This window comes from Homalodisca vitripennis, chromosome 1, assembly GCF_021130785.1.
Source record: "Homalodisca vitripennis isolate AUS2020 chromosome 1, UT_GWSS_2.1, whole genome shotgun sequence".
Lineage (NCBI taxonomy): Eukaryota > Metazoa > Arthropoda > Insecta > Hemiptera > Cicadellidae > Homalodisca > Homalodisca vitripennis.
Genome location: NC_060207.1, coordinates 72,534,995 through 72,562,229, shown reverse-complemented (window position 1 = coordinate 72,562,229; position 27,235 = coordinate 72,534,995). Strand labels below are relative to the sequence as shown.

General features: G+C 33.0%; 2 protein-coding genes across 2 annotated transcripts; one reads left to right on the top strand and one right to left on the bottom strand.

Annotated features, from left to right (window-relative positions):
• Positions 1-7,177: 7,177 nt before the first annotated feature.
• Positions 7,178-16,042, bottom strand: LOC124364467 (glucose dehydrogenase [FAD, quinone]-like). The gene is made up of 2 exons (XM_046819983.1): positions 15,900-16,042; positions 7,178-9,342 (listed from the first exon to the last, which is right to left on the bottom strand). Exons 1-2 carry the CDS (start codon positions 15,980-15,982, stop codon positions 7,389-7,391), a joined length of 2,037 nt encoding a protein of 678 aa, XP_046675939.1. The 5' UTR covers positions 15,983-16,042; the 3' UTR covers positions 7,178-7,388.
• Positions 16,043-18,503: 2,461 nt separating this feature from the next.
• Positions 18,504-26,996, top strand: LOC124372820. Its single transcript, XM_046831248.1, has 3 exons — positions 18,504-18,588; positions 25,221-25,433; positions 26,601-26,996. The coding sequence occupies exons 1-3, from the start codon at positions 18,541-18,543 to the stop codon at positions 26,874-26,876; spliced, it is 537 nt and encodes a 178-aa protein (XP_046687204.1). The 5' UTR covers positions 18,504-18,540; the 3' UTR covers positions 26,877-26,996.
• Positions 26,997-27,235: the final 239 nt, after the last annotated feature.

Sequence of the window (27,235 nt, the reverse complement as noted above, 5' to 3'; positions counted from 1 at the left end):
AAGAAGAAAGGATTTTCGCGTTAAAAACATTTTATAAAAGTGGTACTACTGCAGTTGTTGATGAATGGGGAATACACTTTAGATCAAAACCACTATCTAGACAAACAGTGTACAACATACGAGATAGATTTGAACTGAAAGACTACATACATGATGCATTTTATGATTTGGACAATGATCCCGCACTATGCCGTAGAGTATGTAACAGTATTCCAGAAAGACTTCAAAGATGTATTAATGAAGACGGAAAACAATTTGAATATAAAAAATAATTGTAAGTATTGTTTGTAATAAAAATTAATTTCAAATAAATCTAGTCTTGTTTTAACCAACTGTCCAGTGACTTTTGCGCCACCCTGTGTTTTATACAAAACAATATGTAGTATACATTTAAACCATAAAAAGGTGTATTGCAAGTTATTGAATTGATTTCAGATCAAACACAGGATATCAGATATTATGGTTTTATGTTTGCTTTAAATCTTAAATAAAATATTATATATACCATTACTTTATGTATTTTGATTATTATTGCATACTTTTATAGTTTAAACATGCACAAGACGGTCTTGCTGGTTCCTTAGTTACAAAACTTTAAAGCATTCCTGCATGTGTACTGGGGTGATATTTATCCTTTGATCAGTATCAGTACTGCAATTATCAGGCATGTCTAAAAAGAACAAAGTGTTATAAAGAGGAGGTGTAGGTGATTAATGTGTAAAATTGTTTTATTAGTTTGGAGGCAATTCAAAAAGGCCAAAACAGTATTACTGAAATGAAAAATGCCTTTATTACAGAGGCGAAGTTAGGGCTGTCAAGTCCTCTCTAACAGTCAACCTTATAATGGAAATCTAATAGGTAATTGATAAATTGTTATAACTAGAATCGTGAAACATTGTAGCAGTGACTCATAGTGACTGGGTAGTGCCATTGTTAACATTTGGTGAAGAATAGCTACTAGCTCCACAAGTTGCAACAGGGTCTCTGGTTGTTTTTCGTACGGTATTTCATGATCTCAGCAGTAGTGAAATATAATTTCTTTTTGAAATGAATTGAACTGTCAATCTTAAACATGACTATGATTGTCTAAAATAATATTAATAATTTTACCATTATTTTTGTTTTTTGCTAGTGGTCTTCTGAATCCACATCTTTTACCATTTTATTAGATTTATTAGACATTTTGTGTTACAAGTATGTGCATAAGAAGAGATCAAAATAAATTATTCTTTGTCAATAGATCAAGCTGTAAGTCTACAAGACATAGGCTACCAAGACCAAACAAAAACTACGTATTTGTTAATACCAACTAATATCTTTTTAGTTGTGGTTATAAGCATTTATTTGTGAGGTATCTTTTGTTTATTATCATCACATAACTCATCCTGTTATTTGAAAATTTTCTCTTTCCCCATACATTTTTTGATATTGTGGTAAGAAGCTAAACCACCCAGTGTAATCCTAACCCCTCCTCCCTGAAATAATTTTCTATACACGCAAATGGTAAGAATCCATTTTTTCTACCACTTACACACTTTCAACATTCTACCTAATCACCTCTTTAGCAGAACAAGAGCTCCTAGCTCTTAACTTCCAACAGAAAATAGAAAAAGATTTACAACACTATATTAGTAAATATGGTACAGTTTTAGTTTGGTGGTTTTCATAAATGCATATACAGTTGTAATTATAACCCACATTCACCAAAAAGAAACCTTCTATAGAGTTTATTTTAACTTTTACTACATCCATACTACTAGCTAGAACAGTTTCAGGTCTATAGATAAGAACAATTTTTCGGAATGACATCATTGGTAGATTGTGTTTAGCTGGCTTTACACGATTATTTTAAAATATCTACTTTCAAACTTTGTTTCTATTGGCAACGTTATTATTCTGTTACTCCTCAGTAATGTAATATAATATAGTTTAGAGTTTATAAATTTTAAATTAGTTTATGATTTCATAAACTCATGTCATCTCTTCATTTGATTTCAACAAAAAAGTTGAAATTTTAACACGTACAATCAAGAAACTTGATTCAAAAAGTAAGATTTTTACGTACCTTACATACTATGTATTTTCAATTAAAATATAATGTCGCATTTTTTGTCATTTAAAAATTTGTTCATTTAACACTATAAAAACAAACCTTTATTGATTGTAAAAGACAGCAGAACTAGAGCAGAACTAACCATTGGCTACACATGACCAAGTTCCGTGTTAACTTATCAGGGACACACTATAACTCAAGAATCCTGCAAGCTGCATTTAAGTAGCTTATTGCTATTTTGAAATCAATGTCATCTGGTCGATTAAAGAGTATGGTGGTTACGACAAACTTTTTTCAACCAATACAAACAAGAATATATATATCCAAGTAAATTATAATGGCAAATGAAAAAATAAAACAACGATACTATACTAGAAATCCTATTACTAAAGAAAAACAAGTTTTAGATTGTTATACACTGTTTATCATAGTACACCTTGCTTACCATAGTTATGTGATCTTTAAAAAAATTGAAATTGTACTAATGAATAATGTTTAATATAATTTTTTGATAAATATATATTTAAAGAAATATTTTTGCATACATAAAGATTCCTCTGAATATATATGATTTTCTGTGAGACACGTAATGTAGCAGTTATTAAATAGAATTAGAAACTGTTAGTAGTAGAAATTTCAGTGTTGTTTGGAGTATGTGCACTTAAATGTATTACATGTATTTTATCTCAAATGACTTTAAAATTGTTATACAATTTATTTATGAAAATAGTTTTAAATATTAATGTTGAATGTTAAAATATTAAATATTATTTAAATATTGAAAAGGTTTTAGAAGTATATTTTACTATGAAACTAATATTATAGTTGTGGTATTGTGGAGAGATATGTATTTATAGCACTGTTTTAGCTTATGACAATTATATTTATGGAAAAAATATCTTTACTCTAAATGTATTGGTAATACTTAATAAAGTACCTGGCTGAAGTGATGAATATAGCAGACGGTGGCATATGCCATGTGCATTTGTAATTATTAGGGCTCCTAGAAAACCCTCTCATTAAAAATATAATTCAAACAATAGTAAAACCTTTTATTGAAGAGAGGCTTTAAAAAGTATGAAAGACATTGCACCATTTAATTTGGAAAGTAATTATCAACAAATATTTTTAACCACTTTAAAGTTTATCATCTTATAATTATATAAGAGCCCCTATTTTTGCCATAACTATTAGCCAACAGATAAGCCTCAATTTAATATAAAATATTAAATTATCAAAAATATATACACATTCCACAAACACTACAAAGGCTTTTGGATATAAATAATCTATATCTTTTAAAATGCAAAACCTCTTGCTGCACCATAAATTAGGGTGAAATGCCCTATTTTGGAACATTTATGGGACACAACTCAAAGTTGATTAAGTATAGCTGACTCAGAAAGAACTACTTCATTGCTGTTACATAAGAAAGGAACAACAATGAAAGACAATAAATACGTAGTGTAAGAGGCAATTGCCACAAATATTACATGTTTATCCACATTATGATTTGATAAATTTTATTTTAACAAACTATATTATGGAACATATATATACAAATTGTAATATATATTAGTTAAAGCAGTAATCAGCCTTGTTTCTAGCTGTATTCTAACCATTCTCATGGGTCAATGGACTGTGCAAAGATTTTATGAATAGGAAGAATAGAGACAGTACAAGATATACTTGACACTACGATTAAAAGTGCTACGGTTACATACTGGATTTAAATCTATGCTATTAGTAACTCTAACATGCTGCTACAGATTCTAAAGTATTTGGAAATTGTTTTTAAATTAATCTATTGTGTTATTATTTTTAATCCTCAGTAATCCATTATAAACCAATGAAGTTGCTCATAGAATATGAAGTATCTATGGTTTTTACCTGAAATTACTGCTTTTTAATGATTTGTGTACATGGGGATGTCAATTCACAGGTCAGGAACTCAAGTTTTACGGTGGTTTAAAATAATCTGACAGTGACTTTTCTGACTTTTCCATTCATGTGGTACAATCTTTTGTAAAATAAATCTCAGATTCATGCATATAAAAAGCATTATTTAAAAACAATACATGCAATGTCATTATTATATAGAGATCACATAAAAATCCCCAGACCAATAAACATGCTTGCCTTCATCATGAAGCCTATTTCTCATCCAAATGTAAAAATACAATTTTTAAACAAAAGTACAGTATAACTATTTATATACTGTAATGTATAATACTATTTAATGTATATACTATTTCATTTCTAAGCAAACTTCAAATATGTAAATTGGGATTTACATAAACTTTATTTAAGAATTAGATAGAAGATAAATAAACTAGTGTTGGACGTGACAAATGTTAAAAATATTATGAGTTTTACAAGTCAGTTTTTATTTTTATTTTTTATTCAATTAAGAACTGCTACAATAATATTAGAATTATTCACAGTTTCCATGCACCCAATTCAATTGATTAATTTTTTTATACCACAATACTTTACATTGAAACTGAATGAACATTTTTGTAAACACTTTTTATACATTCAATTGATTTGCTCTCAAAGCTCTTGGCTGTGAATATAATTCTATACCAAAAATCAGTTTGAAAAAACATTTAGGAATTGATAATAATTGGAGATAATACACTACACTCTAAAATGGAATGTGAAAGATAATTAATTTTAATGTTTGTCCCTTTCAATTATTTTTATTTGCACATTAGAATTTTTTTTAGCTATTATGCATTAGACTTAACCTAAACAGAATGGCAAAAAAGATGTTTAGCATTGACCTGAAATAAATTTAATATATTTGTGTTTGATGAAATTTTGAATTTAAAAAATTAAAAATTATTAAGATGTAATTATAAAAACATCAAATTGATGGGTGACCAGAAGTATGAAAACTCCAGAGTAGAATGCCATTATGCTCAAGTTGGGTAGTTCTTAATTCATAGATGATCTGAATAAGAAGTTTTATCATAACATCAGCAGGTGGCTGGGAAAGACAGTCAATAATAATAATATTGTTTTAAAATTGTAATTATTAATAATTTCTCACATAATAATATTTATTTGTTTGTACATACTGACAAATTAAAAATGTTAATATTTCGTGTTTTATTACTGAGTAGAAAATGAACAGAATTTAGAAAAGCTTTAGGAACTTGTCACATATTTGGGGGGGGGGGGTAAAAGGGAAATAACTAAAAGGGTTATAGAATAGTTAGATGTCACCCCTAATTGGCACAATAATCTTTTTATCAGTTTGAGTTTAGATTACAATATGAATTGTGTATTTAACATGATTACTAAACAGTTCCTTAAAAAATCAATTATAAGTATAATTTTTATAATGATTTTAAAATACATCCGATAAGATTAAAAAAAAATAATTTTTACAAAATAATAGCTGTATTTACTTATCATGTATAGAAACATCAGCTTATAGAGAGCTTATTCTGTACACATAGTTTATGGTAGATGTAACTGACTGTTGCTATGTTTTGGAATGAGTATTTTTTATTTAGTACTAAGTTAAGTAATGGCACACTTTATTTAAGTAGCGGTAGCGGCATTGTGTTTAAAAACCGTGTATCTTTACGTACATTTTGGAATCAATCTATTCAAACAGGTTCAGTGTCTACACTCTCCTTAAAGTATTTCTGAAGTTGAATTATTTTTAGTGCTTGTATTTTCTGTAATACTATACTATGTATCCCTATTATTAAGTATAAAATGATAATAAATTATTAAACAATATTAGAGTTATGACATTTATCACAACTTTCAAATTCGCTATCAGTGTGCACATCATTAGTTAATTTTATTTTCAGAACACATTTATGTAAAAGGGTTTATGATTATCAAAATGTGAAAATTATATATATACTGTGTTAATGTAATTCTTATTTTCCCATTTCCTAAAACAATAACTAGTTTTAAATTTAGTTATGATATGCAAGAAAATGAAAAAAGCACTAAAGCTCATCTCATTTAGAGAAATTCCCATTTGATCGACCAGTCAAGTAGTAAACACATGAGCAAGTTTTAAATTTTTAGTTAGATAAAGTTTGGTTATCTTTGAGATAGAATAGTACTGTATCATATTGGGTTTTTACAAAATAATACTTTTTTTTAGGTTAACAATTTATAGATTCAAAATATTATTTTCGAACAGTGGGATAAATTAACTCGTAATTAAGTAAAAAAAATCCCAATCAAAATTTTATGTGTAGATTATATTTTAATTTCATATTTTTTAGTATAAAAAACAGTTGCTAAACAATAAAACATCAATTTTATGGGGCTATTTTTGTGGGTGTGGGAATTTACACCCTCAACTAAAAAATGACCCAGCTTATTTTAAACCAAAATTGATTGATGAGAAATGTTCACATTAGTAAAACTTAATATTATGAATAGGATGACTACTTCTTATTTTAATACAGTTCAAAACTGGTTTAATTTATTTGAGTAATTTTTGACATCCATTAATGACCCTTCGTTGTATTTATTGATCTTATTTTTTGAATTGTCTAAAGACTATCTACAGACATAATGCTAAGAATATTATTTAATATTATAAACCAAGATTACTGTGAATACAAATTCATGAACATTATGAACTAGCACTAATATAGCCAATTAAGATATTTTACAAAATTGAATCAAAATGTTACTAGTTAAAATTCTGAAACATACCTTCCAAATTTATGAGTATATCTTTTAGCATGTTAGATGAATGATAGGTCATTTTAAAACTTTCATAAAGAATTCCAGTTACTATTATGATTTCATGTAATTAATTTTATCTCAAACTCCATGTAACCACGAGAAATATGAGTTTTAGTCATAATAAACTCCCTCCTTTTCTAAATATTCTAAAAAAAGTTTACCTGGAAAACAGAAATGAATATCACTTTTGTATCTATTTCAGTTTTTAAATAATATAAAATTAAAATCCTAAGTTTTATCCTATCAACTTACATATTGGAAACAAACCATTAAGACTGTTCTTGTATTAAATTAAGGATCAATAAAACTTCAATTTATTGATACTATCATATATGAAAACCTTTTGTAATGTGCATTTGACTTTGAACTCAATAAAAAATACAGGAGCATTTTTAAATAAACAATTTATTTTGAAGATAAATAAACAATTTTTATTTATTTTACATGAGCAATAATTTTAAACTGGCATGAATCAATTCATATATACTTATTTTTACATATTTTCTTGATTAACGTATGAATTCACAGTATTCAATGGTTGCAATCAGCTTAAAATAATTTGCTGTTAAATTCCAATAATAAAACACACTTACAATGGATCCTTTTATTCTTCAGTTAGCCATGTGTTCTTAACAAGATCTGATGCTTTTTCAGCAATCATGACACAAACAGCATTTGTGTTTCCTCTTACAACAGTGGGCATTATTGAAGCATCAATTACTCTTAACCCCTGAATGCCATGAACTTTGAGGTCAGGGTTTACCACAGCTGTGTAATCTGAGGAGGGGCCCATCTTGCAGGTGCCTGCATAATGATAAGCTGACGCTGTCAAATGTCTCAGGGCGCATTCTCGGTATTCTGATGAAGAAAACGTATATATTTCACATGCTGAGATTCGAATCTCATGTAGAGTGGCATTAATATTCTTCATAGCATCAGTCTGCGTGAAAAGTGACAAAAAATCATAAATTCTTAAGAATGCCTCGATGTCACTTTTGTCTGAGAAATACCCTGGAATAATTATTGGATCCACTTCTGGGTCTGAGTCCTGAAGAAGAATTCGTCCTCTACTTTGTGGAGTAATAAGAGTAGGAAGCAAAACAAATGTAAAAGAATTTTCTATTATCTTGATGAATTCATTCACTATGTAGTCTTGATGATTAAATAATGCCAAAAGTCCCTGCAAATCTATTGAGTCGTTTTTGCCAAATCCAACATTGATGAGTTGAAAGTCAGGTGGGTCAACTCCTGTCAAGGTGTTAATGAATGTTACATATGGAATTGTGGACAAGGATGACAGCCGACTAGTGCTGTTCATTAAAAAGTCAAACATACTTTTAACCTGTGAAAACGATGGAAGGTCATAATCAACGGTCAATGGAATGCCTGTCATAAAAACATGATCTTGAAGATTTTCCCCAACAGATAAGTTTTTTATTATTGGAATTCCTAACTCTTCTAGGTGCTGAGCTGGTCCAATACCAGAGAGCATGAGAAGTTTAGGTGAATTAATGGCACCTGCTGATAGTATAACTTCTTTTTTTGCATACACTTCAATACTTTCACCTTTATGATTGATAAAGTGCACACCATATGCTCGGGACAGATTTTTATCAATTAATATTTTGGTTGCCAAAGAATATTTTGACACTTTAAGATTTGGCCTGTCCTTGATGGAAGATAGAAAAGCCTTAGCCGTGTTGCAGCGCCTTCCATCCAAGATAGTCCCTTGGGTTTTGGTAAACCCTGTCTGATGCTGTCCATTGTAATCAGTATTAAATGAGTAACCTACTTCTTCCATTCCTTTTCCAAAGGTCTCCATTAAAATATCTACTTCTGGTGTATTCCAGGACTCCACCTTCAAATAGCCTCCAGTTCCATGATACACTCCTGCATCTTCTGTTGCTAAGATTTCTACAGACCTCATGTCCTCAGACTTCTTAAAGTAAGGAAGAACATCTTGATAGCTCCAACCGTCATTCCCATTTTCTGCCCAATTATCATAATCTCTGTGGTTCCCCCGAACGTACATCATGTGATTAATGGTGCTACTCCCTCCCAAGACCTTTCCCCTTGCCCATTTACAACTTTTGTTGACCATCCCCAGACAATTGTAAGGGCTAGGATATGTTTTGTACATCCAGTCCAAGTCAGGAGTCTGCAGAGAGTTGACATAAAGTGGGACTTCCGTGGCTTTGGTTGGGTTTCCTCCTGCCTCAAGTAATAACACTTTCCAATCACTGACCTCGGTCAATCTGTTGGCAAGTACAGTTCCAGCAGATCCAGCACCTACTACTATGAAATCGAATATCTCACCATTAGTTGGGTTGTACTGAGTAGGATAGTGCTTAGGATTTGCAAGATCAATTTCGGCGAGTTGTAAGTCATAATTAAGTGCATTAATAGTCTGTTCAGCAAAGTCTGATGAATTAACAGTACAGAGATAGTGAACCCAAGAACATGTGTTTCCATCAGAATACCAAGTCATTGGCAAATCACATACTTTGTTATCCATTGCAGAAGATCCACTGTAGCATTTTGTCCCAGCAGATTCTGACCTGCAAGTGAAATTATAGTATGAATGCATAGAGATCAAGTGATAAAAGGTACTAATTATCATTAACACAATTAGTTATTATTGATTACTTTAGAGCTCACCTAATTTACGAAAAATGTGGATTTAAGCACTAAAAAAAACAACCATTTTCTAGGAATGAATATATTTGGAATTGTATAATGATGATAAAAAACATGTATAAAAGTAATTAGTTCAAGAACTACAGAAACTATTTATTTCCTACAATATCAATTTTTACCTAATTTCTTTTTTTCCTTATAAAATTTCCTCCAATTCCATTCAGAGCAAATAATAAATTTTAAGAATTTTAAGAACTAAAATTGTAAAAGGCATAGAAAATTCGGAAAGAAATAAAAGTACTTATAAAAACATATAGAATAAAACTATAACATTTTACAACATAGGGTACTTGAAATAGACAGAAAACATTACCATCAACAAATCATATATTTTGTATTTTACCATACCTTATTATTGTGATAAACAATCAGTGGCCAGGGTCATTCATGTAAGAAAAAAAGGTTATATTACATGGCATATATGGATATTATTGGCATGTCTGTGTGGTTGCTGAAACGCTGCTACAGACATATATTAGCACCACTTAAAAACTTATAAATCACTAAATTAAAATTTTCCATCTTTCTTGAAAACAGGTAAAGTTATACCTGTTTTCAGGGAGGACGATCCGTCCAAAATTATTAACTATCGTCCAATACCAATTTGACAGTTTTTAGTATATGAGAAACTATTACTTGAAACATTTATACATTTTCTGGACGGGTTTGATTTTTTGAGCTGTGAACAGTTCCGATTTCACTAGAATAATTCAACGATTAATGCCATAACAAATCTCGTCGAAACAGTGTTATCGATGGTCTGGAGAGGCGCGAGAATGTGATCAGCGTAGTTCTCGACCTTTCTAAGGGATTTGACTGTGTGCATAACGAAATATTTCTGCACCAGTTATAGGCGTACTATGACATCTGCGATTTGTCGCACCGATGGATAACGTCTTACCTTTAAGGGAAGAAGCCAGTGTGTACAGATTGCGGATGCTATATCTATATAAAGTACAAATTACCCATAGAGTCCTCCAGGGATCAATTCATGGACTTATTTTGTTTTTATTGTAGGTAAATAACATGAAGTCATTGATTCAGAATTGAAAGATGAGTCAGTATGCAGATGAGACGAGCCTATGTTTTCAAGCAAAAGCAAAGACTGAACTTGAAGTTAAAACTTTCGTGGATTTCCATTCAGGGCTTTTCTGAAACGAATCTTGGAATAAATAGTTCAAAAAATCTACTTACATTAATTTTTTACAACAAAGAGAGATTATTATTCGGCCCGCGGTGATGATAGGTGAGATCATCCTGAAGGAAACATAATCCACAAAGTTCGTAGAACTGATCCTCGATCGGGGTGTTATCTGGAACTACCAGATTGACCAAGTCTGCAGTTGGTCTGCAGACTGCGTAAAGACCAGTCGGGTCTTTACGCCTCGCATAACCTTGCTAAATATTACTCAGTTGAAATATTAAGAATGGCCTATTAAGGAATCATTTACCTACACCTTTATTATGCAATTTAACTCAGTAAAATAAGGCAAAATAAGGATGCAACCTCGGAATGAAAGATAATAAGCTAAAAATTTGCATACGTCTTTATTTTGATGGAATAAAACTTACCTCAAAAGTCTCATATAATCACGTGTACGCGACTTAAGATATTCGTCTATACCTAAAAAGGTGGAGTCTCCATATTACCCTTACAATATAACTCATTTATTTATTGTATTCTATTGGCTGACCTCGCATTATCGTATATACAGGTAAGCGGTCCCCTACTCTTTGCGCTGTATCTCAAAAAGGGTTGAACGTACATAAAATTATTTCAGACAAAAGTTGAAGATAATTTTCCGTTCTACGATTTCTCTAAGTACCTTCAAAGTCATTTAGCTTAAGGGAAACGAGATATTTGCAAAAAAAACTGATTTTCGTGACCTTTGACCTTAAATATCTTAAGTCGCGTTCCACACACACACACACACACACACACAACGGTACCCACAAACACACAACGCACAGAACGGTAACCTTTGAAAAGCTGCCATCGCAGGCTGGTCAGATTTATCAAGGTATTAAAAATTCCATAAAAATCAGCCAGTTCTAAGCTGGTCTGAAAGCTTATTGGTGTCTAAGAGCTCTTTCACACGATCCGGCGCACGCCGCGCGGCGCTCGCCTGGGAAGCTGAATGTTTTCACACGAGGTCGGTTTCGTCCGGCGCGTGCCGTGCGGCGCTCCCATGTTTTGACTGTTCAGTACATGCTCAACTATTGAAATGTTAATTTACTTTTATCAAATATTTAAATCATTTGAATCTCTTTCGAAATCCAAGGACAAGACACTTGATGCTGGAGTAACTGTAGCACGATGCGGGGTTTGTGTCCGTGATGGTGGCGTTGGCTGCTGGTTGCTTGCTTCTTGACTGGTTTGTTGGTTCATTGGATAGTACTGTTCACTGCTGGTTGAGGTATGTGGGAGAATCGGACGAATGTATGGGTTGATGTAGGTCTGGTTTGAAAATTTAGGAGCAAACTGCAGTTGTTGTTGAGGACAATACACGTTTTGAGGCTGACTCCCGGGATATGGGTAGTGGACTTGCTGGTATTGCGAAGTAGGGACCTGGCTGGTTCCACTGGCTCGACTGCCACTACCTCTTGTGTTTCACTCATTTTTACTTAAAACAAAAAAAAAACAAAACAAAACACTTGAACAAAAACAATACCGAAGTATACGTACGTCTTCACTCTCCAGTGGCAAACCCAAGACTAGAGGTTGGGCCGTGCGGCGCGCGCCGGACCGTGTGAAACCCCCAATATGATACAATAGCCCTTCGCAGAGTAGTCCGGCGTGGACGCCGCGTGTCCGGCGTAGGGGAGTCCGGCGGGAATTTGTGCGCCGCGCGGCGTCTGCGCCGTGCGGCGAGCGCCTGATGTCGTGTGGAAAGACTCATCTACTCCCATAGCCCAACGCCGCATCAGGCTCGCGCCGCACGGCGCGCGCCGGATCGTGTGAAAGAGCACTAAGGCATCTACTCAGTTGATGAGTTTGGGCCGCTGGAACGATTGAAAACCAGTTTTTGGCAACGGCACTTATCAATAGCGACTTGACTGCAATATTAAATTTTTTATGTTTAATTTTCTCACATTTTCTCTATTGTTATTATTTATTTTTTTTATGATAGTCAATGTTATAACTGTTAACTAATTTTGGCGAAGCAAGTACTTTTTGCGATTCGATGTTTATTGAAATTAAATAAGGCTATTGCCACTTACACAAATTTAATGTAAATAAAAGTCATTTGACAGGTATTTGGGATTCCGATCATATGTTAGTTTGGTTATTTAAACGCATATGTGACAGATACGACCAAATACAAAATAATTGAATTGTAAAAAGTGAGGGCTCTGTGCTGTAATGGTAGCACATTTACCCGGGTAGTAAGAGATCCGGGTTCGAGTCCCGGCGGAGCAAGTACTTTTTGCGATTCAATGTTTATTGAAATTAAATAAGGCTATTGCCACTTATACAAATTTAATGTATATCAATATATATAAAAGAAAGTCGTGTTAGTTACACTATTTATAACTCAAGAACGGCTGAACCGATTTGGCTGCAAATTGGTAGGGAGGTAGCTAAGAACTAGGAAAAGGACATAGGATACTTTTTATCCCGTTCCCAATTCAGGATTCCGCCCCACTGGTCTCTAAAAGTTACAGAAATACCCGTAAGAAATGCATTGCAGCAAACATATGTTATTAAGTGAAAGAGCCTGTTCAAATTTAATCAGCTGTTCTTTGTAAACATATATAATGCGACAAAAGAAATATATGTTTATATCATTTAATTACTATTTTTAAATTTCTTTACACCTATAGTTTGAAAGCATAGAGTAAGCTTAAGAGAAACAACAAATTTTGTTTCAACTGTTTCTGCAATCACTGTTAAACATAGACTTTGCCATCCAGATAATACAGTTCAAATTTTACATAAAAATTCACCTTTAACTGCAATATTTATCTAATATAAACCATGTTTATGCTTGATCAGAAGAACAATGCAGATATCAAAATTACTATCTTACGTTGGCAACAAATATAAAGAATGTTATAAAACCAACCTTAGTTGTTTTTTTTTTTTTGACAGAAGTATGGTTCTCAAAACTCCGTGCGTACATATTCTCTCGATCGAGACAACAAAGCAAGCTCAATCATGGCATCGGAGATATAACTAATTCGATCCAGAAGTGATACACGCACAAAGCCTAAAATAAAAACCATACGCAATTTCGCTTTAAAACATCTGAAGCTCATAATCATTAGACTGTAATAATATGTACCTAAAATATGCCTATTTTCGTTTCAAAACTACATTGAGCGCCATCATTTATTACATTGTATGTGCGCTAATGAATTCCGACTTTTTGACTTCTGTCCACGATGGTCTAATATAGTTCAATTGTATACAAAAATCATGGAATATTGGAGAAAATTTCCAGTTATTTCACAGGTGCATATTGAGACTGTTTTAAAATTTAAATCTTAAATAGATCATGAGCTTGGAGTATCTTTCAGTGACTATCATTTATCTCAGAAAGGTAATAACGACATTCAAAAGAAATATGCCTCCTATGTCCCAATTTTTCTGTAGGAAATCGTGTGCGAAGCCGTGGGTGAAAATCAAGAGTTTTCGTTATAAAATACTAGGAATTTATTGATGAACTAGCTGTTACCCGCAGCCAATCGCGCATTAATTGCTTTTACTAAGTGATATAAGGACTTCGGTTCTTAAGATTTGCGTGGGAAGCCGTGGGTAACAGCTAGTATATATATATATATATATATATATATATATATATATATATATATATATATATATATAACGTTATATACTACAGTAATTATACAGGGTGTCAATTAAGTCTGGAACCCCTTATTTAATTTTTAAACCACAATTTAAAAAATACCAAAGTTCACACGTGCTTACTGGTGATAGTAACGCACATATCTGCCCAATTACCGACCAGATAATCCCTTTGGGGGACGGTCCACAAGGAGTCAGACAAAATTCTTAAATAGCAGCATAGGTCAAGTTTGGTATCAAATTAAAGGTCTTACTTAGCAGAGTACAATGCCGCAAACCGGCAATTTTTAAGTACCTTAAGTACACATATCTGCCAAATGATGGGAGGGAAACATTTTGAACACTTACTTTGATCACAGGTACTTAAAAATTGGTGTTTACTTGTAATACTTAATAATTTACATTGTTCAATTGTTTTAAAATTCAAATAGCTATAACTACTGAATGAATCCACCTTTTGAAGTCCGGTTTGCGGCATTGTACTCTGCTAAGTAAGACCTTTAATTTGATACCAAACTTGACCTATGCTGCTATTTAAGAATTTTGTCTGACTCCTTGTGGACCGTCCCCCAAAGGGTCCCCAAGGGGTCTGGTCGGTAATTGGGCAGATATGTGCGTTACTATCACCAGTAAGCACGTGTGAACTTTGGTATTTTTTAAAATTGTGGTTTAAAAATTAAATAAGAGGTTCCAGACTTAATTGACACCCTGTATATAACATTAATATACATATATTACTGTTATATAATTTAAGTTTATTGATATTAAAATAACATATTTCTTGTGTGCAGTAAATATTAAAAAATAATTCTGTTTTCTAGCTCTAAATTTTTATTATTGCAATTTAAACTACTAATTTTGATGACTGCAATTGTATAATTGTTCCAAACAATAAAGATATCTTGTATAAAAAACTTTCCCTTAAGAGTAAATATAAAATTAACATGAGATGTCAAAAAATTATGGCACAACATTTTGTTACAAAATAAATGTTAAGGATTTACACAGCATAAACAATGTTAGAGAATAGAAATAAAAACAAATTCGCAAAATTATAAAAAAACGTACATACATTTATTTATGATGAAAAGTGTAATAGTTTTAATGAAAATATATAACGAATCAAACGTCTTATAAATTAACATAACGGACTAGGGATCTAATCTTTAAAATTTTAAAAAGAAAGGGCAACCAAAAGTGTGACTGAAAGGCCAAATTTTGCAAAACGTAGAAAAACTTTAAAAACAAAATATATAACCATGCGATGCTACTAATCAGCCAAGTTAATAGAGCTATAATGTATGCTGTAATAATTCACATTGAGACATCCTATCCTAATCTTCAATAAGAAAATATTCAAAAGACAGTTGGAAGAACAGATCCCTTGTTCCTTATGTCTCGTAAGCATATTGTTCATTTGATAGACGTCATTCTGACACTGATAAACATTAAATATTTATATCATTCGCACAATCTCAATGAAACCTTTTGGCACCATAATGTATTTTAAAATTTTTAAATAAAGTAGATAGAATAATGGCATAGGAAAAGTCGTGTTAACCAAAGGATTAATGTCTTAAAATAAAATCATTTATAAATCAAACTTACTTTTTAATCCAATTGCAAAAAATAATAGCGATAGCGAGGGCAGCGTACATGGTCCATGACGCAAAACCTGCCAATTTAGGCATGAAGAAGCGATTCTAACAACACTACGGCTTGACAGCTTGAACACGTTTGGCGTGCCTGGAGATGAAATACGTGGTCGTGACAAAATGCTGACGTTTTAACAGGTTGTCGTTAACTAATATATTTCGGCGTTCCCCTACATTGTTTAAAGAATAATCACACACACGTTTTAGTAACTACCTAAAATGCTGCAATAAAACCTACACGCGACGACGAATAAAGTGTGTTCTGCGTGAAGTCTTTTCTTAAATGCATCAGCAAAGGATAGTATATATTTTCTGAAAAGCCTTAGCGATTATAAAACATTCTCCGAAGCATAACTACTGCCGTACGTGTAATGATACAACTGAATATAATATAATACTTTTAAATAAAGATAAACCTACTTTAAAATTGAAACCATTAGTCATAGAATTACGAATATAATTACTATTAGTCAACAAAACCAAAGACTGAGTCAAATATAATTTTTATTTTGGGGAAAATAAAAGTTATTCAAAGCCGTTGCTGCACAACTTTTAACGCCGGCGTCAATTTTTTTTTTAGAAAATGTACTGTAGAATATTAATCCTAAAGTTGTCATTTATATACACACTAATTGAATACCCGTGCATTTATACGGGAGCAAAACGCCAACTTGATTCACTAAGTTTGTTATGAGCCAAATTTCAATATTATCGTCTTAAAACTTCTCGGTACACAAAAGTTTTTGTACGACCCTCGCGTTGCAGAATCGCCAGACGTCAGGAGAGCTTACTCGAAAGCAAGCCACATACAGCTGCCGTCGGAGAAACATGGACTTTTTAAATCTACCCCAGCTATTTTTAACGATTGTCCCTAGCTTTATTCACTATCATATAAAAACAGAGTTTGATTGAGATCTACAGTCTTCTACATTGAAAACGATCATTTGAAGGAATCAGTGCTACACGGAGTATAAAGACTGGTTCACCTGTCCTCAGCCAGTAAATATAATAGACTCTATGATATTTCGGTGCAAGGCTTTAATTTGAAGCTTTTGTGTCATTGCATAGCTTAGGAGGAATTCCGCTGGAACCTTATTAGAGATCTAGCTTTCAGACTGAGGTTGCGAGGTGAAACTCATGGCGGGTTAAGATATTATTGTAGAAACATTACAGACAGATTGGTACTTTATAACCCCAGTTGGGGAGTTGCTCCAATAAAAGAATGTACGTTGATGTCTTAGCTTGTTGATATCTAAGCTAAGATGTTTCTTTAGGATTCAACTTGTGTATTTCCAGACTAATCTTTTCTGTCTTTAGGACTTGAACAACCTCACAAAGACTTCGGAGTTATTTACATTGCCATCCTCAAAACATCTGTAACTACCGATCTCCTATGTCTAAAAGTATGTGTGAGAATTTATAATTTTATTAAGACACAATTAAGGTGTACTTTTGTGTTTACGTGCAAAGATAAAACTGTAACAATGGGCCAAGCAATCTCAATATCATAGGGATGACTTAAGTTCCCCTGGGTACTACAGGCAGTGTTTGTCTGAAATCGCCAGTCAGCAACAGTCATCCCCCCCAATAATTGACTTGCAGCTACGTGCTTCTGGGAGAGTCCTCTTCAAAGCTTCTTCGAAGCCATGGGAAATTCGTTTCAGACAATTAGCTTACATTTTGGAAGAGCTTGGGCTGAGTTGGATTTGTTATATGTTGAAAATTGCAGTCAGTAATGTTTGTTAAAGGGCAAATAAACGCCGAATGTGCATTTCCCCTCATCCAACAACGTGGCTGCTACTTCAAATATAAAGTGACTACGATTGCTGTCATATTTTCTTTCCTTTTCGACATCAAAGATACCCAGACTACAAAGTATAGTGTAATATAAGTGAAGAGGAAATTGTGCACCTGATGAGACAATGAGAATACCTCTTCACTAGATTACAATAATATATCTTGTAGTCTGGGTGTCTCTGATGTTGAAACGATGTAAGGAGTTAATTTTGAACTTCTTCGTCACTGACTCTTTTTGGACTTCTTCAGATGAGCATGACTACTTTACAAGAAAAAAGTCTGAGACAGCGTTAGATTTCAGACGCTGCACTAAGTGGATCTCAACCAAATATTAGATTTGTATTGACATTTTTCCCAGTCATGGTATTTTATTAGGCTGCTGAAAATCATAAGATAAGCATATCATAATTTTACCCTTTCCTCAAACCACATTACCCTAGGTAAAGAAATGCAAAGGAACGTATATTTTTATCCATGAAATTACTATTTGCTGCGGAATTAAACATAGAGGACATGATATAGATGGCACTTTCACAAAATAAGTGTTTGCACACCACTTTTCGCAATTATGATAAAACTTCGTTTCGAGACTAATTACTTTCTAATCGTCAGAAAAATGATTGTGTACCTTAAAAATCGTTGAAACTGACAGGTCGCCTATTGGGTACGTGAAAGGCAGTGGTTAGATCAGTGCAGCGATAAAGCCTGTGTCAAATCGGATGACATTTATTTAGAACATGGCGTGTCACGGAGGATCAATTCAACAGTGACCAAGAACAGCTTGTGTTGGTGACATCATGCTGACAGTGGCGGTGGCTTTAACAGTTCTACTTTGTTTACACCAGGTATTCTCCATGTGGTACTATTATTCCAATGATCACACCCTAGTTAAAACAATAATACTTACGTCGATTATATATGATCAAAATTTGTAATATTTTCTTAAACATGTATCGTTAACTGTAAGGGTGGTTGAGTGGTCACTGTCTTAATTCTTTTTATTTTATATAAATTATAGAGAAACATAATTATAAAAATGTTAAAGAATATAATAATAATGACATAGAGCTACCAGATGGGATAGCTACCAGAGAGGTTATTTTCAATGACAATCACGTAATTGACGGATACTAGGAAACCACACTGTTGATGGTCGTGTTCTGAATGATGTCCCAGTTGTAGTCGACGCGAAAGATATCCTAGAGCAGTGAGACAGGAGAGAGGAAAAAATTAAAATTTTAAAAATAGTATTAAATAGTTTACTTTAGAGATACTATGGCAACCTTTCCTATTTATACAAGTAGAAGGCCTTAAAAATACGACGAGGAGTAACGAAGTGGAACAGGATACTGAGATGCAGTTTACTGGATGTGATTTAACACAGTATTACTAGCAAACGTTTTACTTCCCTTAATCATTTTAGGTGGAACCTAAGTTGTAGTACATGTGGAATATATTTCATGAATCAGTGGGACATAATATGATACAGAGATTGATCTATCTAAATAACCGCATACCTCAGACATGGTTGGGGTAGTTTTTTTTTTTCATTTTCTCTCGCCATGGTCTGCACGGAAATTGGCAGAATAATTAATGTCAGCCCCCCTCCTTGTAAAGAAGATATCCATTAATAATCTAATTTAAAATATTCACATTATGATGTTTTATTTATCTACGGATTTTACCATCTTGAATAAATAGGATTAAAATGTTGACTTTTTACTTCGCCACCGATTTAACACTTGCGTCTAAAGAATCAACCCAAAACGAACAATACCACCTAATTGGTAATTCCATTCGTTATGTAAGTCTCGAAATTACCTGTTTCGGGCTGAAGATAAAAAAATAAAACTTAATTAATAAGTAGAATGACTATTTGTTGATTAAAATTACTTTAGACTAAGTTTCAATAAAATTAATACTAACAGATTACAGAGATTAAAGTAAGATCATCACTTTATTGGTAGATAAGAAAGTTGTTTGCTAGATTCAATTACTAAATACTGTAGGTATTTACCTGATGGGATAGAAATATATTGCAGTTAAGTGCACTGTGTCCATACTATACTAGTGTTTAGTGACAGTGTTCACACTGTTATGAGCGAGAACGTTATTACGCCCAGCCACATTACAGCGAGTCCATTACACAAGGTTTATTGTAATTTTTTCATTTCCAATCGCCATAAGAATTTAACAACCTGGACTTACAATGACCTTAAGGTAGATTTCGGTCATATTCCATAAGATGTTATGTTTTACGGCCTCCAGCCACTGAGGCAGGCAGCGCTTGCTGGTGTGAATGAACACGTATAATATAGGTTCATTACCTGTATTCTGATTATCAGACTTACCCAGCCACTATTCCAGCCAATCTGTAAATACCCTCTAAGTCTAGTATCGATTTTCTACTGATTACCCGGTCTATTATTGAAAGCTTTCTGCACCTTAAAGCACCCGACTTTGGGAAGTAACTTGTTATTTAGAGGACAATTGGAGACTACGTAATGGTGTCTCATCTGCAACATTGTATCTCCGCAAACCAGAAAAATTGCTTTTGTATCTCCGAAAAGACTTGATTCGAGAAAGTATGCTTAATTGAATATCCAGCATGAATTTACCTTTCATACCAGTTAATGGAGTTAAAATCAACAAAAATCCATGTACGTGCTGTTATATCTGTTGAGGGGTTTAAGAAGACCCCAGTTGCATGGTCGAAAGCCGCATACTTTTCCTCCTTTATAATCTTTTTGGTTCCATTTTCCCTTTAAGGCCAGCCTTGTCTTAAAAAATGCTCATGGTCCATTCTGAGCATCATCATCTCCTAGCCATCGCCACTTTTATCAAGTGGTTTAACAAAAAAAATTAACAAAGTTTAGACTTTATCCCTCGTAATGGAATTAAAAGTTAAAGTATTAAGGAAAGAACCAACCTACAACTGACATCTTCCTAGGTATATCCAAAGCGCTTGATTGTGTAATTCATCAGATCCTGTCGACCATTCTTCAAAACTATGGTATAAGCTAAGAAGTGTCTAAATTCATACCTAGCCCACGGAATACAACAAGTAGAAATTCCTGGAGAGTTGTCACTTACAATGAAATTAGAATTAGGCGTCCCTCAGGGATGGATTATTAGCCCAATATTATTTCTGATGTATGTAAATATTTGTAATACATCCTTAATATTTAGAAATTTAATTCAATATGCAGATAACGTTTTGCTTTAGTGAATAATCGTTGAATTATTTAAAACAAAACGTGTATGAACTTAAAATCATGAGCACAATTTGTCTCTAATATTAATTTGAAATCTAATATAGCAAAATATAGTTTTGTAACATTTTCTAGTTGTAAAATTTTCAGGAAAATATATTGCATATATGTATTGAGGAATATAACTAAGTATTTTTCAATAACCGTATTAAAATTGGCCCATTGTGCTCACTCACTTATCGTATGGTATGTTGTAATGTAAATGAATTTTAGCTATTGTTTATTTTACGAAAATTCCATACTAATTATTACAAAACTACAGATGAGAGAGCATGTAAATCTGCTTTTAAAGAATTAGAGCTTCTAACATCGCCTTGTCTATATATTTTAGTAACAATATTGCATCCAAAATTTAAATGTAAATAATTTTAGGGACGATATACGGTAATAAAATCCCAAGACCTCAGTAACAGTAAATTATTTAGATATCCGCCACAAGCAGGAATCAGATTTTACAACAAACTTCCTTTTAGTAAGAAACCACTGTCAAATTTATTCTAAAGAAAACTGAAACATTTTTTTAAAGCATTCTATACAGAGTATGAATACATGGAACACAATCTTTCATAAATCAAAATTCAAAAATTAGGATTTACATTATATAAATCTTAAACATATTTGTATCTCAAACTATTTGGATATTTCCAAGGTTAGACATAATTTTATTTATTTTTTATATTAAGGTATTAGTTAGAAAACACACTAAAAATTTAAATACTTTTATGACAATATCGGACATTGGTGACACAACTTCATGTTATATTTTTTTAAATGCTTGTTATTGATATCAAATAGTTTTATCGAGATTGATAGTACCACCTAGGAATGTCCCATGATTTATTCAAATATAATGAAATCTGAATTACGTATTGTCATACAGTTGAACAGCCAGTATCACACGGAATATGCCAAAATTATTTTCCGTTCCACTCTCTATAAAAATTAAACTGGGCGAATGAATTATATCAATCAATTATCAAATGAAAGATATTAGAGACGAAGATAGAATTATGAATTCCTCTCTTCCACTTAACCTAAGTACAAGTTCTAGTATTAAAGAAACATATAGAATTATTTGAATAGAAAGTAATAACTGTTTAAAACAACATTAAAACAAACAACACGACTTAAAATATAGTATTAAACGTAATAGATCAGTATGTATAACAATGTAAAAAAATATAGTAATATAATACATGTTCGTACAATGCACTGATTTATAACTGAGTAATATAAAGATGGTCAAGAGTGGATATAAGTCCTCTGAGAGACCTGGTGGCTGCACGGTCTATGGTATTGGATTTTGAGTCAGATTCAGAGATAGCTCAGTTTCAAGTTTTGTCTATGACCTTAGCATTTCCATCTGTAGTGTAAACCTTGCTCTGTTCCAACTCTCATCAACATCTTTGATATGATTTCTGCTCAGGTCCTTGGCCTTGGAGGACAAGCAGGAGGGTAATGACCTCTCCTCAAAAAATTAATGAATTGCTTAAACTTCCCTGAAAGGCCCCTTCGAATAGGCCTATATTAATTCTGTCATGGAAGTTATAACTTTACTACTCTTGTAATGATACCACAATTTATGTTAAGCGTTAGAGCGGAAGGATGATGGAAATTTTACTTAAATATATCAAAATATAAAGGTTTGACCTCAATATATGTATGCTATCAACCAAAGGACAGGCCTTCGTTTCCCATTTAATATTACTGGCGTGCAAGCCAACTGAAGTATGTCACTTGCCATGTTTACTGTATCAATTATAATGTAGGTCAGTAGTCTGTAGGAAGGTCAATATTGATTCACCTCATTGTCCAATCTATGTCGGCTAACTTTTCATTATGGTAGCTTCATAAAGTGGAACATATTACTATATTGTCTCAAAACTTAACACAAGCTCATCGGTCAAACGACAATTTATGATTCTAATTTATTGTTATGGCTATTTTGGAAGAAGATTTATCGTTTATATCTTAGTATAACGAACAAAAATACTCGTAGCAAAACCTGTGTGTATATAGCGTCTTACTCTAAAACAGTTCTCTTGTGTTGATTAGAATTAAATATTATTTTGTTAAATTCATGTGTTAGAAAAAAAGACATTTGCAAGGAATACATTACTTTTGTTAAATTTCTTAGCTCTTTTGATGCTCATGAATAAACACAATTTATTATAGGTACTATACAGAAATGCATAATACGCAGATAATTTCATAAACATGGGAGATGAAAGCTAATGACAATAACAACACAACAACCATTTTACAAACAATGACAATCTTTAGTATATTTATGAAATCGATTGTCTAATAGAAACAAAATATTATTGAAAGGCGTAATAACATGCACATCTGCATCTGTACGTGTTCCGTGCAATCTATTCTGAGGGCTCTACATCATGCAATAGGTCCATAGCCTTTGTCCTATTTTCATGTTAATTGATCTTATTGATTCATTTAATGTGACTTATTGATTTGAATATGTAATTCCACACGACATGTCATCATTCTGATTGTTATTTGGCGTGGTCTTGTATGTAACTGTTTTAGCAAGTATATGGGCTATACTCTTCCTTACAGACAAGGCCAAATTTTAATACCACTGGTTACTGTTAAATTAGTAAACAAACTCGCATTTCAATTCATATTTATTAATATAATTGGTCAACATTGCTGTATAACTTAATTGGCCGAGAGATAGACACACTTAAACGTCAGAGGATAGGTGATTCACGGAGACCGATATAATTCTCGATGAGCTTACCTTACAATCCAAAAATGTTAGGAAAGAAGTCTTGTGTCCAACGCTCTAAGCATAAAAGAAAACACAAGAAGATAAGCTTTTACTTTTCTACGGTAATATTCAGCCGACACCGAGGTTGCTATATTCACAAGGACAGTATTAGAGCTGTAGATGGAAGAAAGTTGCTTCGTTAAAATCCCATAATCCTAACTGTCTGGTGAAGTGTAGAGGTCCGTCATTAACTACATTGCTTACATTGTGGCCTGTATTAATATAGATGGTGTTTTCTGCCTGGAGTTCTGTCTGACCTTAATGCTGTGACAATCACGATGCTCGTGCGAAAATAAACCATAAGATAGGGAACTCAGAAGTTCGATATAAGTATTGTTGAATTATTTAACCTTTATCCAGTGAATCCGGGATATTCGATTACAGTTGAATTGGAGCTCGATTATTATTAATGTCCACCTGAAACCCCTGAGCCATAGGCTAAGTGGGTATCGGAAGGACATTTCTGCCTTTCTTTGAAATCTTGAATCATTTTGTCACTTTACGCAGATACTGACTGATATAGATGAACTTTTTGTTAGGCTATGGAAGAACCAGACGGACAAAACCATGCTGGCCAATTTCATCCCAGAAGCTTTTGTGTTTGCTACCCTTCTCCTATAATTTAGTAATTACAATCGCAACCCAAGAGCATCTAGTTGGAGCAAACGAGCTCATCACACTACGCTAAACCTCCTATTCCTCCAACCTTAAGGCCTTTATTACCTATAATTCTCAGGGATGAAAGCAAAGGAAAGGTGACAGATTTTTTCGAACCATACTTCAGTCCTAGTGGGATCACAAAAGAGCATTGACCTATTATATAATGTGTTGGCAAACAAACAGAGCAGTTTTTGATAAATTCTAGATTATTTACTTTCTCGGCATGTTCACAGTCCTCACAAACCTAGGTATTGTGCCGATAAATGTTCGACATTTGTCAAATATATCTCCTAAAATTTGTGACATTACAGTATGACAAAAATGTTGAAGCCATTGTAATATACGATCCAGGACATCTCTGGTAGGCCTTATAGTTGCGATAATTTTATTGCAAGAAAGTGTATGAAATGTAATACACAAAACGTTGATCCTTCTTGCTGGAAATAGCGATAACTGGGAGTTTCAAGTAAAGGAACCAAGCAACACCGGCAATGCTGAAAAAATATGAATCTGGACATTAACCTTAGGACTTGACACTTGTGTTGAATTATTGAAAGCTAATTTGGAAGTGTCAGCGAGCAAACATGATCTTCTGTCATGAACTCGGTGATCCCACTCATATATTCCATTAATTTCCAATGTTGAGTTTGTTAAATGTAACTAAGATAGTACATTCTATTATGATTATGAATTTTCAAAATCCTCTGGCGGTGAAAAGTAAGTAAACTAACAACAACATGATGTCATTACGTAGAGCTTCACTTCAGCCCAACAAGAAGATTTCGACGAGAAAGCCAGCGCGATCATGCAGCAAGCCAAATCGCAGGTGGTGATTCTGACAAATCAGCTCCTGACCAATGCTACAGTCATCACCCACGCTGCGGAAGGCAACGCCAGCAGGTTACTGGCCAACCTTTACAATGAGATCAACAAAGGAATAGCAGACGCCCAAGGCAAAGCAACGCAAGTAAGTAGTTTAGTCAGCTAACATTATTTTATTAATTGCCAAAACAAAAGCATACTGTTTTTTATATTTAGTTTGGAATAAACTTATTCCAGTGCAAATTGATTTTAAAATATAAGGAGTAGATACGCGATATTTTAACTTACACTTATTACTTTGAGTAACACAAGGAATATCAAGAAAAATAAATGTTGTTCACTCATAATTTTATTCTAAACAAATAAGATTATGAAAAATATGGATTATAAAATGTATTTAAATTCCACATTTTCGCTTCTTTCGAAGTAATATTGTTCATATTTCGATATTTAATTTGCACCTCACACGCAAAACTGGAAAATCGGCACATTTTCAGAAAGTTACATTAATTCGAGTTTGTCGTAAATTTTTTGTCTAAACATGACCTAGTTAAATGAGTTATGTTAACTAATAATTTAGACACACCAGCCAAAGTTTCTCTAACATTGTAAACTAGGAGCTAATAACTCACATCGCTTGTACTCACGAAAGCTACACCACTCTCCACAACACTAGGGTGTATGTGTTATCGTACATGAACCTACTCAGTAGTAGTCCTGTCCAATGTAGACTCCATTTGTTGCACAGCGAGTGCTATAAACTGACCATCTCGTCCAAGTCTGCCGAGCTGACGTTCCAAATTCTAACCTACAGTGACGCTACCGCACACACATTGATTTATACAAATTATATTAGTAAAGCCTTTTTTCGTTTTATCTCCTAAGAACAATGTTAAAACACTTAAATTCAAAACACTTAATTATGTATGCCCTTAAATTTTTCATGGAGTTTTAAAATAAATTAAGAATTTTAAATATTGAATAAAAATGTTGTAAAACTAAAAGGTTTGGATGCGTAATCAATGGCATTTAAAATGATACATCTTCTCTGACTATACAACTAAAAATAAGGTCGTAAAATTGTTTGGAGTTCAATATAGTTCTTATGGGGCTGAAATCAAGTTGGTCGCTTATACATCTGGCTTTAAATGGGATGAAATCAGCTCGTTGCTACTAATAAATCCGCTTGCATAATTTGGATAAACGAAGCTCAAATCGCCAAATAAGAGAGATAAGATCAATATGAATCTATTTTGAAGTAAAGGACAAGAACTTCATGAGTGCCACTGTTGTAAGTTCTTGGCTTTTGCAGATCGGGAATTCGTTCCAAGCTAACCTGACTAAACGAGCGGAGGAGGTGATGACTCAAGCGGCAGCCATATACACCTCAGTGGAGGCATCTCTCCGCAAGTCCACTAACCACGTGGAGGAGACTATCTCTCGCTTGTTGGCCACCTCTCAGGCCGAGATGTCCAGAGCTGTGAAAGAGACAAGGACCAAACTGGCAGCCGCAGGATCAGCAGAAGCTAACCACAATTCCACTCAGCCACACAGTTTGGCAGTTGACAACAGCACGGTGGCACCTTGATAGCTAACGTTAACAGTCGTATTACTGGTGGCTTTTGTGTTTTTATGTTTGTAGCAAACTTTTGTCTTTACTACAAAGGGTTTTGAGTTTTAATTGGCATTATTTAAAAGAAAGTCTTGTAACCACATACTTATAAATATATAAAAAATAATTTTATTTAATTATTGAAGATGTGTATTTAATTATTTAAGAAGATTAGAGATTGTGTTTAGTAATTTCTCTATATTTAAAATACAATTATTGTTGCTTTAAATAATTATTGTTTATCGTTACAACACAAGAAAATTAAAACGGAATCTAAAGCAAAGTTTTCAGTAATATTGATTGGTATAATGTATTTATTTATTAACAAATCAAAT